Source organism: Buceros rhinoceros, unplaced genomic scaffold (genome assembly GCF_000710305.1).
Source record: "Buceros rhinoceros silvestris isolate BGI_N320 unplaced genomic scaffold, ASM71030v1 scaffold5653, whole genome shotgun sequence".
Taxonomy (NCBI): Eukaryota; Metazoa; Chordata; class Aves; order Bucerotiformes; family Bucerotidae; genus Buceros; species Buceros rhinoceros.
In genome coordinates, this window is record NW_010404080.1 from 14,308 (window position 1) to 27,349 (window position 13,042).

Consider the following 13,042-nt stretch of genomic DNA (forward strand, 5'->3'; position numbering starts at 1 on the left):
GAATCAATGAAAGAAGTGAAGAGGAAACATTAACCTACTTGGAATATAGCTTGCCTGCCTCAAAAATTAAGATTAATTAGGGACTAAGGCAAATAAATTATTCTCTGTTGCAGAGTATATAGCACCCTCTTTAAGAGTTCCTTGCAAAACAATCTTGCGTGATGAAAACTAACACCACGTAGCTACTGTCCAAGACCAAAGACTTGATAACTAAGAATGCGGAAAACTGAGCGCGTGTCACAAGATGGGCCTTGCCCAGGAGACTCCATGCTTCAGAATGTGAGCCGTCCTCATGGGAAGCTGGGGCAGGAATCCCCCAGAGTAGCTTTCCGAGGTCACCTCCGCTCTCCTCCAAAACTGACGGAGATAACGAGCTCTTCCCACGCAAGTAAGTCTCTCTGAAGCTGCTGGTGCTGCTCGCTGGCAGAACGTAGCAGACAATTTTTTAATTGCAGTATGTATTAGACACTGTGCTGCAGTCTGTTCCAGTCAGAGTACGCGTGTGAGCCTCGCTGAGGAAAGGGTCGTCTGCCCCAGGTTTTACTCATTGCATTGGAAGCACAAGATAAGAGAGGAAGTGAGATGAGCTCCTTGACGCTGTTTTAGGACGTGTCTGTAAAGCGGAGGTTGCACCGAACGTGCAGCTGTGGGGAAGGTGGTTCTGGCTCTCATTTAAGCAGCTGTACACTCGTCTGGAATCGGCAGCCAGCTCTGCGGCGCCAGTTCTGTGTGTTGCTGAAGTTACAGTAGGATGTCGGTGTGAATAACTTGGATATCAATTTACACTCCGCTTCCCGTTGAAAGTGTCCAGTGGTTGAAAGGAGGTTTCATGTGGCGTTTTACTGGATCAGTAGAATTGTGCAAATTGAAAGTTCTCCATTTTTCAATTGTCCACAGAAATCCGTAATCTGCAGGTAGTTTCAGGATGATGGAGCTAGTGCTGTGGGTGTGGTAAAAAGCTGTTTTTCCCAGGCATTTGAACTTTTCCATCAAGAGGAAAATGTGCCCTAGCAATTGAAACAGCAATTCTCCGTTTCTGGACACTAGTTCTGCTGATTCTTCTGTGGCAGTTTGCTTTGTGTGGGCTTCCTGTGTTCAGGAAGATGCGTAAAGCAAGCACACCAAGGAGTCAAATTCAGAGGGAAAGTCTAATGGGAAGGAGTTGGGTGCTGCTTAAAACTGCAAATGGAGAATGAGAGAGGAGCTGGAAGGTTTTCTTGAGAGAGAGAGAGAGCAAGCTTTTGAAGAGGCCGACGGTGGATAAATTAGCGGATGTAAAATAAAGATACATCTGAAAAATAATGCCAATTAACTTGAGGACTTGTCTCAAGTCTTTGTCAGGCTCAGAGAGGGGGTATGGAGTGGTCTTTCTTAACTCAGGACAGGTTATAGCGATGACACTCATGAGCTGCTTGTGTTTTGACAGAGCAAAACAATTGCCATCTTGTATAAAAATCTGAGATTGAATGTGAGTTACCTCCACAACAGTGTGAGTCTGTACAGAAATGGGTGAGAGTTCCTGTAAGCATGACAAGTAAAGGAATGCCCGTTACGCTTTTCTGAGACAGTGGGAAGCTGCATGAAGGTCTTGATGGAAAGTAATTAATTTTTAAATCAGTGATTTTTGGGTTTTTTTTTTTGTTTTTTTTTTTTACAAAATCAGTTTGATTTTTCAAACCAGAGCTGGTATGTAGGAAATGAGAAGACAAACCAAAGTTACTCCTAACCTTGGTGTGTTTGGTAAGCGCAATGATGAGAAGAGACTGCACGGACCAAGGGCTTGAAGAAGCACGTAGTCAGGAGTCGTGTTGATGTTGTCACTACCGTTTGTGGGCAATTTAATGAGTAAAACCTATATGGCAGAAAACCCCATTTCCTCAGCAAAAATGCAGATGTACTTCAGCCGCGTTAGGAGGGAGCGAGCTGCGGCACAGTTCACAGTGCCTGCTCCAGCGAGGTTGGTTGTGCGGGCAGATGTGCCGCGGCAAGCAAGCAGGTTTGGCAGATTTTTCGTAAATACTCGCCTTTGCTGAACGTCTGCTGAAGCGTTTTGTTTTGATGCAATGTCGCTGAGCTTACCGATATTCTTCTGGTTGTGCAAAAAACCAGCAACATGAACACATCTCACGTGTGGGTGAGGCCGGCAGCTAAGCTGAGCCCGCTTGTGCCCGGCAGCTGCTCGTTAACATTTTGGTGCTGGTTGCCAGAGCTCTGAGAAAACCGACAGAGACGTAACCGCACCTACAGGTGGGTTTGGTCAGCCTAGTGTTTACTTGCAGGAGGTTAAGAAGGCCTCCCTTGTTTGTGAGTGGTGTTTTTCCACCAGTTTTCTTCAAAGAGCCTGTGAGCAGTTTCCAGCAAATGGTGCTTCTTTCTACCATCCCTTCCCCGCAGTAAGGACAGGGCTGAACTTCCTCAGCGTTTTTCCACCCATAGCAATTACTTCTGTGACGGCGCGACGTGTGCTGATCGCTGGGTGTAGGGGAGGAGGATTCTCCTTGCCTGCTAGGTTCATTTTGTAAATTGATGCAGATGTCAAGATGTAGAGATAATTCCACTTCAATTATATTAAAATAATTTAGTGTAGCCTTGTTGAATCGATTACCTTAATTGAAAATATGCACCAAAAAAATCCAGCTGTTCAACTCTTGCTTGTTTTTATTCAGTGTACAATACTTCTTTAATTTGCAGTATTTTCATATGGGATAATGAGGTCTTTCTTTCAGTTTTAATTTCTTTAGTGGTTACTCTTTTTGTAAATAGAAAAAAAGGTATTCCTTGGATGGATCAGTTCTTAAGGAGATACTCTTGGAAATCTCTTTGGTTGGTATTGGCTGAAAGAGCAGGGAGTGAAGAGTTATAGGCAAAAGGAAGGAAATTTTGTTTGTCAAGCAGATTGTAATGGCAGCCACAGGTCTGAGAACGTCTGAATACTGGAATCAATTTAATTTTTTTCTTTTTTTTTTCCCCCAGAGCTCATTTTATACTGTAGTGCAATTTTTTTTTAAACGTTACTACTTGTTACAAAAAGCTCTACTGATCTTCCATGTTCTGTATATGTTATATTCTAACACTGTTCATCGTGTAAGTGAATGCTTGGCTTTTGCTGTACCTGATGTTAGGTCTTAGCTCAGAAGCACAAGAGGGGTCTGAAGAATGCACAGTCTAAATGTTCAAATTGCAATAAGTATAAAGATATCATGAAACGAGCACGTTCTGTGTTTAGGATTAGTGGGCATAGTGAAAAAACAAACAAAAACCCAACCAAAAAAGGGGAGGGCTTGGTTGGTGTTTTCCTGTAGTGTAATAGCAGAATCTCCTCTCGGAATTGTTCAGTCTTACTCATTCCACCTAATCTGTTTGGACATACTGCTCACAAGTTGCTCTCAGCATTAGCAGTGATTTCAAAGTGCACGAGAACTGTCTTGTCACTAGTCTCTGTTCTGTCGAAGAGGTGGCTCCGGAAGGGAACGTTAGAGGATAAAGGCACAGGGAGGGTTGTATCTGTTACCCTGCTTGGAAGTTTTACTTTGAGGTGACTTTTGGTTCTATTTTAATGAAAATGAAGGAATAGAAATAGAAAAAAACCCCTCTACCTTGAGAGTAATACCTCTGATATTGATAATGTGGCGTAACTTTAGATGAAACAGATTTAATTGACCGAACAAGTTCATTCCCCACAGTTTTTGTCAAGTTTCCTTGAGATCCCTGTCTTTCTGCTCTTACCAAAACCTGCTGCTTTTTTCTCTGCAGGTCATGGCAACCATAAGGAGAACAGTCCTTTCCTGAATAGTACAGAAGCTGGCAAGGGAGGCGATTACTATGACAGAAATCTGGCCTTGTTTGAGGTAATTTCTAACTGTTTTCCATACTTCTTATGTGCTTCGTGATCTTCCAGGATGGGGGAGGTTGAGCACGTCGTATTAAGTGGAAGACAAGTCATTGCAAAGTTGCAGGCAGTGAGTCAGTACCTAACTCTCACTGCGTGACAAATGTAAAAGCCATTGCTGTGTTCAGGGGTATGTCTAAAAAGTAGCAAAAGTAAAAAAACCTAAAAGTAGCAAAGTGCCGGAGCTGACCTGAATAATTGAAACAGGGAAGCTGCAGTACTGTGGGCTCGTCAGTGTGGAGAGTGAGCGTGTGCTGATCTACTGGGTTAAGAAGGACCTTGTTATTGCGTGGAGGGTGCCTAAGTTCAGGTACTGAGATTAGTCTCGGTGTCCCGTATGACAACTGCAGTGCCTCAGTGACTCCCCCACATGCTTTTCGTGGGTGTCTGTCTGTTGTCCAGGGTGCCAGTAGGCAGAGATACCCTGTGGGATCAAGAGCTCAGCTGTTACGACCACTCGGGACGGTGAGGCAGGGAGGTATGACTGTTTCCCTGAGGAAATAAGGAGGCCCAGTCTGTCATGTGGGAGGCCAGTCGGAGCCATGCCGAGTCCAGCAGAATCCCTGTGTACACCCTCACCTCACTGGCACTGCGTTAAATGCAAATATATAAGTCCGCTAAGACCAAGTTTCTGAAAAATGTTTTCAGAAGTCCAGGTGCTGGGGGCTGGTGCAGAGAGTCTTTGTGTAGCTCTGCAGCTGCTCTCCAGCTGGGTTCCAGCTTCGCAGCAAGACTGGCAATGCGCACCCCGTGTTTCCCATTCCGGGGACTCGGCAAGGGGCAGCCGGAGCTGGCTCTGTGCCCTGCCAGGTTGATGCCTGCGGGGTTCAGCTGCATGGCAGAGAGCCTGGATGAGGGTATGCCCTGCGCTAGATAGGAGCTCCCCGTGGAACTGCTACAACCATGTCTGCAGGCAGTGTGCTAAGAGACTTGGAAGCATGCTCCCATGTCTTCTCCCTCCAGGTCGTGGTAAGTCTGTGATGAGCGTGAACTCGCTTGTGGAGAGCTGGCCTCTTAGGGCACGCCTGTGGCTACTCACATGCCCGCCTTTTCCATAAGCGGTACCACAGTGCCACACCAGGGCTGCAGGCTCGTTCTGTGCTGAAGGGGAGGAGCAGCGGGTGACATCTGCAAGGCCATGCTGCTCAACTGAACAGGAAGCGTGTGTTCCCGCAGCCTCTTTCTGGAAGGAGTTGTAGTCGGGTTTTGAACTGCAGATGAGATCAGAGGAGGGAGTAAGGAAAGGAACATCTGGGGTCAGTTTCTGTCCTCAGGTACAAAGCACGTAATGTTACTGATCCTCCCAGAAAATCACGATGATACACGAACACGTGATAGAACTGCAGCTGGTGAAATGTTTCTCAGTCAGTTTTTATGTCCCATGTAGAACATTGTTTCTCTTTACCATGCATTGCTTATTGTGCAATTAGGCCTGTAACACACTTTAGTTTCAAGGAGAAAGGGGAAGGGAATCATTCTGTTCTGAATTGTTTTTTCTTTTTCTTTTTTCCCCTTGAACTTACTTTCAGAAACTGAAGTTGAATGGGCTGAATGCAAACATGTGAGGCTGCTGTACATGTGGATCTAGATAAAAATCCTGGAAGCCACGTGAACGAGACGACATAGTTAGAAAAGTGTAATAAAACTATCAGAGGGCAAGCATGCCTACAGTGACCAGAGTTTACTCACTAAATCTCTGACTTAATTAGCCTTAATTGACCTTTTTAAAAGTATTTTCTGTTAGTATAAGCTGACATTAGAGAGATGTGCAAAGTACAAGTTCATTTTCTTGCAGTCCCAGGCTCACCCTTCTTTATTGCTGTAATTCATACTTTTTGGCCCCGAAGGAGAAGGGTGCCTACAGTGCAGCCCTCTTGGCACAGCCTGTTCCTTCTGAAAGGAGTTGCCCTCCTTTCAGAAAACTAAATCTTCTCACCAGTGATTCAGGCGCAATGAAATATTCTGTCATTCCCCGGGTGATTTTCTGGGTGTGCTCCCCGGCAGACTCAGGCATGCCAAGGAAGGGGTGACCCCCGCCACTCTTTGTAAATGCTCTGAATTGCAGAAGTTGACTAGTTGTCTTCTTCCACAGGAAGAACTCGATATACGACCAAAAGTGTCATCTCTGCTTGGCAAGTTGGTCAACTACACAAATCTTACCCAAGGTGTTAAGGAACATGAAGAAGCAGAAAGTACTGATGGCTCGAAGAAGAAAGTATCAAAAGTAAGTAAAGATTCCCTCTGTGGCCAGCCGAAGGGCAGGGTGGTTCCCTGTGTCATTTTGGGGGAGCTGGACGCCTTTCTGCTTTCCCGTAACCTTCATCAGGAGCCGTGGCAGTGTTGCAAAGGAACAAGGTAGAACCCTGTAGGTAACCAGGTGGTGCCAAAGGATGGGGGCAGTTGTAGTGCTGTGCCTGTGCCCTGCGCTGTGCCCTACAGGGCAGTTAGAGATGCTGGGTGTGGGTTTGGATCAGGAGGATGGCAGGACGGCTTCTGGCGGTGAGTCAATAAAGAGCAAAACAAAACGCCAGCATTTTCCTGGTGCTGTCGAGCTGCCCAGCAGTATCTGATGCATCTCTACGAGCCTGGTAGGTATGACACAAGACTTGGAGGAGACAACACTCTTCTGGAATGGTGGGTGGAGGACAGATTGGACACCCTGGGGCAGCTCAAGTGTCATTCTGTTGTTAGGCACTTATGCAACGAATGCTGCCCCAAAGGACCTGCATTTAGGTGGTTAGCCCATTCAGGCTGGCCTCCTAATAACTAGGTAGAAGGTAGGGTTTGATCGTTGGTAGTTAGATTTCTATCAGGAGGGCTGTGTTCTGACTGCTCTTCTTAGTGCTCTGGCAGTCAGGCAAGTGGTTCATTTAGTGCTAATCCCTCAAGTGGCATGGCTGTGTTTTACGGCACTTGCAGGCCTGTCAGTTTGCTTGCAAATTTTATCAAAAGAAAGTTTTCCAAAAAGCCAAGGTAACACTTAAATGCTACAGATTTTACGGTACTGCCTGGTCAAAGCTGGAGCCGCTTCAGAGAGAGATGGAAGTGATACTGTTGAAAAACCAGCGCGTTGTTCTCAAAGAGACTGCGTGTTACCCCATGCTGAACGCCAGCTGCCAGCTCCTTACTCTGTCCGGTTATGAACGGGGGTTAACAAAGTTGTTTAGTCAACAGGAAGCTTAAAATTCAGAGGCCACATGCACTAAGGTGCTGTTGATACTGTGGTTAATAAGACGTTGTTACAACACTTGGTGGAGGTCATTTGGGTGCAGGGACTGTTCTGGTACTATAAGCTACATTTAAAAAGTAATTTAAACACTTTAACTGTGAATTTCTTTTGTGTGGTGCTTGGTGTTACAGTAGTGGCTGAGTCTGTCCGGTTTTTCCTTCACACTGCTAATGTGAAATGTCAGCTGTGTCTCTGTTTTAGCACACTTTTGGTGGGAATAATGGCAGGCATCTGCATTATTAAAATAATTTTCAGCCTCTTCCTATCAAAAGCAGACTGGTTGTTGCCCTAACAAAGATAGAGTGGAGGGGATACGATAGAAACAGTCCTTCTTACTCTGAGGAAGCTGCGATCACCTGTGCTGTTTATTTCCTTATTCATTGGCTGACCAGAAGCCCAGGGTAAGATGCAGTTTAATCTGCGAGCAAGTCACCTACTTCCCTCTGGAAAACAGAGTTGGGAGAATTTGGTGACGGGTCTGTTGGGTAAAGCAAGTGCACTACAGCTGCGTAAGGTAAAAATGGGGCAAATAACAGGAAGTGGAGAAGTCATTTTAAATCCCTGGTACAGTAATTGCGTAAGGTTTGGTGTTAGTGTTTCTACACGTAGGTGTGATTTATGTAAACACTTGGTATTTTCAAACCATTTACTGCCATTAAGAAAAGTACTGCTGTCCTGGTTAAAGCTGTGTTTCTGTGGTAAATAGAGTTCGGGCTTAATACCTGGGCTGTCCCGACTTAGGCTGGCCAGTATCCCCAAAATGCGTGTTTGCCCATTTCTCAGATGGTTTTTGTGGACTGGGCTGGGTAACCGTTCCAAAAGGGACAATATCACCCTGTATTAATATCTCTGTATTTACTGTGCAAACACTGCGGTTTCCTTAAGTGACTCCTTGCCTGGCGTGTCTGTCGCCAGGATAGATTACATCAGCTCCAGTATCATAACTGTAGCTCGAGTATCTTCTCCTCGTGCCATAAGCAATATGAAGTTTTAAACTTCTTGTAGAATATAAGAAGGTCGAATATTGGCCAATAATTATAACCCTTAAAACCAGGACATTCAAAAGGAGTAACTGTGCAGTGCTGTGCACTGAAGTTATCCAGAAACTGGGCAGATGGGATTCTTCTACCCGTTTGCTTCTAACCATCTTTGAAGTATAAACCAGTGCGCTGCAGTTACCTTGTCCTTCCCATCTGAGCATTAGTACAGAGGCGTGAACATCCGCCCAGCCCAGCAGGATGGCAGGTTCTGTTTTCAAGTGCCAGCACTGTTAACTGACTCGATGCTGAACACTCTGCTGGGGATGCTCGGCAAACGGGTACACAGCCAGCGTGACACAAGGTGACCGGCCTGTCCTGATATGTCACTTACTGGAACTGGCAACTTACAGGCAAGAACTGGAGCAAGGAGGGTGAGCAGGCTCTAGGTCTGGTATTGAAAAATTGAGAGAAGAGAGCAGTCCTCCCAGTAAGTGAATGTGGAATTCTCTATCTGAGCAGATAAGACAGGTCGCTCGGTGAATAGCTTTTTGTGACCTGGCACATTCCTGCCAGTCAAATCATATCCATTAAAATAAAAAAAACCCAAACCCTAAACTATCACAAAAAGGCCAAACCAACAAAACCCCCCTGCAGTCACAAAAAGACGGACAAGGCAGTTGTGCGCACAGGAAGCGGCTCCGAGGGGCAGTATCAGAAAAATGAGATCTCTCTTCCATAGTTTAGGCTTGAAGGCCTGGAGAACGATGTGCTTTAGCTTGTGGAGATCATTGGCGTCGGCACCTGCTTTCCATAGTGCCAATACCAAGAGAGACCCGCGTTTCTGCAGGCTCTGGAAAATACCTTTCGTGACTGTCCCCCTTTTAATCTCTTGGAATGATGGCTGCAGCGTTTGTGGGAGACGCAAGTGAAGATCAGGACAATTTCAGTGCAAAACAGCTTAATTATAAACATACTACCTAGTTGCAGCCTTCCTGTTAAATATTTCTGATAGTAGCATTCTGTGTTAGATACGTACCAGGGAAAATTGACAGTACTCCACGTAATAGGGTAGAAACTGGGTTGCTTTTTATCTTTTCTAAATGCAGTCTTCTATCAAAGCACTTAATAGACGCAGTGCTACAAAGATACCCCTTCTCACGACGGAAAAAATCAGATTAGCTATTTTAGTCCACGTATCTTTAATAAGGCAGTTTGTTTCTGTGCTGCTGCCTGTCCTCATGCTGCCAAGCTACCGCAAGAGCTGTCGTTACCGATCAATGTCCCCGAGCCCCGCGGCCGAGTGCTTTGATAGCCCATCACACTGGCCTGATGGAAATAGTGCCCTTCAGACTCAGATCAATATCTGCATCAATTCTGTGTCTGCAGCTGATGAGAGTGAACAGAAACATCATCTGCATCACTGAGGTTGAGACTGCCTTCGAGATTTTTCTGTCCCTTCTTGGTTGATGTCAAACAACATCTTCACAACGTCTTTGTGGTTCCTGTCCTCTATGGAACACGAGGTGTTCAATTTTTTCGTTTGGTAGCTGTTGAGACTGGAGATACTAAATACCCTTCTTGCTTCCGACTGTCTTCTGTGGAGACTTCAGTGCTGCTTCAGCATCACTTGCTGATTATAACACGCTACAAGAAATGGTCAGGTCTCTGCTGCTACCGGTGTTAAGTATTGCTGCAAACAGGCTGGTTCCAGTAGTAATTCTGGATCATTCTTTCATACCAGTATTTTTTATTCCATGGGGTAAGAAAATCCAGAGTAACCTCTTAGGCCAGAGGTACACTTAGTAATCCTGTGGCTTGGGTTTTGTCTGCGGACAGATTCTGACGCATTTCCTAGGCCGTTCTGCTCTGCAGCACTCTCATAGCTGTACGGCTAATGCGCAGTTTCCTGTCCTCTGTGGCTGGGGTCAGCCCCTAACTTGCAGTGCGTAAGAGGCCACTTCGAGGGAGGGGGAGAAGATGGTGAACAGTAGAGCAAAGCTGCAGGGACCACAGCTGGCAGAAGATGGGAAAGAGCTGAGTTCAGGTGAATTCTTACACAAAGAAAGAGGGCGTTGGGAGGTGGGTAAAGGGCTGAACACTCTCCTGCTGGGATAGTGCTTGGAAAACTGTCATACAGGGTACAGCAGTTACAGAACATGCCACTTGCTCCACCTGTGTAGGAGCAGTAGGTTGAGCTGCGTTCCTTTCCCCACATGCCAGTTTTGACCAACTCTTAGAAACTCCGTCACCTCTGGGATACACACATCGAGCTAGGGATGTTGCAAGGGGGTGACCAACAGCTGAATGGCCAGATGATAAAACTGTGTGGAATGCCTCTTGAAGTGAGGCAGAGTACACTGATGTGACAGTAGCAGGGCAAAACCTGCCCAGTGCCTGGCAACGGTATTACTATTTCTCAGTTAGTGTCTGTGCAGTTGAAGACACGGTGTGAATCAGGAGAAGGTGTTTGAATCAGAATTGTCTAAACTTCCCCTTCCTGAGGAAAGAGGAGCGCCGGAATGAATAGCCTGTGATGATCCTCCTCCACTGTAGCACCGGAACTAGTGGTTTAAAAATCCTTACCGGATCCGGCCGTTTGTGTGCAAGTACCATTTCTGTTAGTATGAGAAGACAACAATTCCTGCTCTCCCTGTACATAACCTGGACAGAGCTGGTCAGATCTGCAGGACGGTAACTTGGTACAAAGGGCAGGGGATGTTTTAGGGGTTTTTCCCTGTGCTGTAGCATTGGAACAGCTGAGTAGCAGCTCTCTAGCCCCACACTGGTAGGTGTCAGGGTAAGCCCATTGCAAACCACCAGCACGTGGTTCTGTTGCCCACTTCACTTCAGGAGGTTCACCCGAGTTGCAGTGTGTGAGGGCAAAGTCTGGTGGGTCTGAATACCCTGAATCATGCAAGGAGTTCAAAGCTGACTTCAGAAAATTCAGTCACCTCTTCATGGCAGTTCTAACTGACAGCTGCTCGGGTCATGTTCTTGGGCACGGCTTTCTTCCCAGCAGGGCAGATTCCTCGTGCACATGAGGAAGTCTTGATTTGTAACATGGAATTGCAAGCTGAAGAGCTAAATTCCTTGGTTGCTTATTTCGACCTCATGATTGTGTAAACCATTTGATTTTTCTAGGGGTTTGCTTTGTGTAATAAACTACACTCTTGCCTTGCCTTAAGTAATAGCATTTTCCCCACAGTGAAGACAAAGCAAGAACAAAGTTTCCGATAGCCGTTTTATTGCTGTTAAGAGTAATACGCTTGTCTTAAGTACTACTGCTTTTGGTTCGGGGCTAATTTGCCTGTGACCTGTTTACTTCTGCGTTTAGTTAATGCTCTGTGGAGTCAAAGTTGAACAAGTGTTGTCACCTCCCTTTAATATTGTTCTCGTTTACATGACTGTTCATTACCTTTCTGTAAACGGTCTCTGTCGGGAATTCAGGTGTATTTGTAGAAAGAAGTATGAGAAAGGATGAGCCTTCGTGAAGTTACGCTCCCTGTTCCCCCCATGTTTCAGCGTTCTGTGTAATTTTAAATGCAAAAGGAAACCTCAGCAAATTGAAGCAATGAAGTGTCTTGGCAGGAAACCACAGAGCTGTGGATCTCTGAAGTGCCGCTAGTGCCAGGTGTGCCAGTGCAGGGAACGCTTGTGTATTCCTTGAAATAAACCCTTAGCAGCAGCCTTCCGATATCATTGTTTTGGGCAAAGAAGAGTCCTCCAGGATGCTCTGTTGAATGCCAGTCACGTGCAGTTGCTGTGAAGTCGCTAGCATGAAACCGCAGAACGGCTGGAATCATGGGTTTTACACGGGATATTTTTGTATGTTTTATATAAATACAATGTTTATGTTTTATAAAAATATTTTAATATTTTTATATTCTTCTTTATGGAAGAAGACACTCTATGCTTGTCTCCAGATTGCTGCCAAGTTTCTCCTAGCTGTAACATCAAAAAAGCGTGTTTTCCCTGAAAGTGGTTTGTAAACCCTGGGGAGCAGGAGGGATCTGTCTTACTCGAGGTCTGCAGCACTCGGCAGGTTTCATACTACAGACTGTGGTTCTAAATACAGCCAAGACGTGTCTGTCCTGTCAGTACTTGGAGTTAAATGCCGAGCGTAGCTGCTTCACATGTGAGGGTGGGATGGGCTCCGCATTTTGTTCAGAAATTCGTGGCTTTGGAGTTTGCTTCACGTTCTGTGGAAGTCCAGCACAGCAGGGTTCGTGTGTGTCTACCTTTTGTTTCCCAGGTTTCTACCGTTTGAAAAACTGCGGTGCTAGGGTTTTGGGGTGGCTTTGTGTGCTTTCAACGGCTCCTGTTAATGAATGCCAATTAATTTTTTTTTTTTTTTTCAGTCACCCAGCATGGGCACCCTGATGGGGGTGTATCTACCATGCATGCAGAACATCTTCGGGGTTATTCTCTTCCTTCGGCTGACTTGGATGGTGGGAATGGCTGGAGTTCTTCAGTCCTTCCTGATTGTGTTACTTTGCTGCTGTTGTGTAAGTACATAGGTAAAACATTGCACGTGGCATAACCGCTGTGAAACCACTGAGGAGCTTGGAGAGGCTGCAGTGTAGATTCCTGTGTGAGGAGCAGCCAGATTTATGCGAGACGCTTCTGCTGTGTTTGTAGCCATGTGGTTTTGGTGTTTTTTTATCTTTTTCTTCCCTTTCTTTTGCTAGTATTTCTAAACTGGCAGATGGTATCTGGTGTAGATAATCTTAAAAAAAGTGTTTGTTCAGCAAGGAGCAGTTTTTTGTGCCTGTCCTGGTTGCGGCTGCCTGCTTGGCTGGACTGGCCTTGGTGGGAATTCCACTCTGCCGATGGAGGGGGACACCTGCAGTCTTTTATCTGGCTTTGTCTACAGACACCCGTTAGCTGACCTGATAAAGAGTGGTCATCCCTCAAGCAGAACTCAACAGCTTGATGATTAAATTC

The 13,042-nt window shown here is 45.8% G+C and overlaps 1 protein-coding gene across 1 annotated transcript in view; it reads left to right on the top strand.

The window, feature by feature from the left end:
• Positions 1-216: 216 nt before the first annotated feature.
• The window catches only part of SLC12A4 (solute carrier family 12 (potassium/chloride transporter), member 4), a 33,267-nt gene continuing 20,441 nt past the window's right edge, over positions 217-13,042 (top strand). The window contains exons 1-4 of the mRNA XM_010133231.1: positions 217-388; positions 3,754-3,848; positions 5,982-6,113; positions 12,457-12,603. Of these exons, the coding sequence (XP_010131533.1) occupies positions 217-388; positions 3,754-3,848; positions 5,982-6,113; positions 12,457-12,603 (546 nt within the window). The remainder of the gene's footprint in view (positions 389-3,753; positions 3,849-5,981; positions 6,114-12,456; positions 12,604-13,042) is intronic.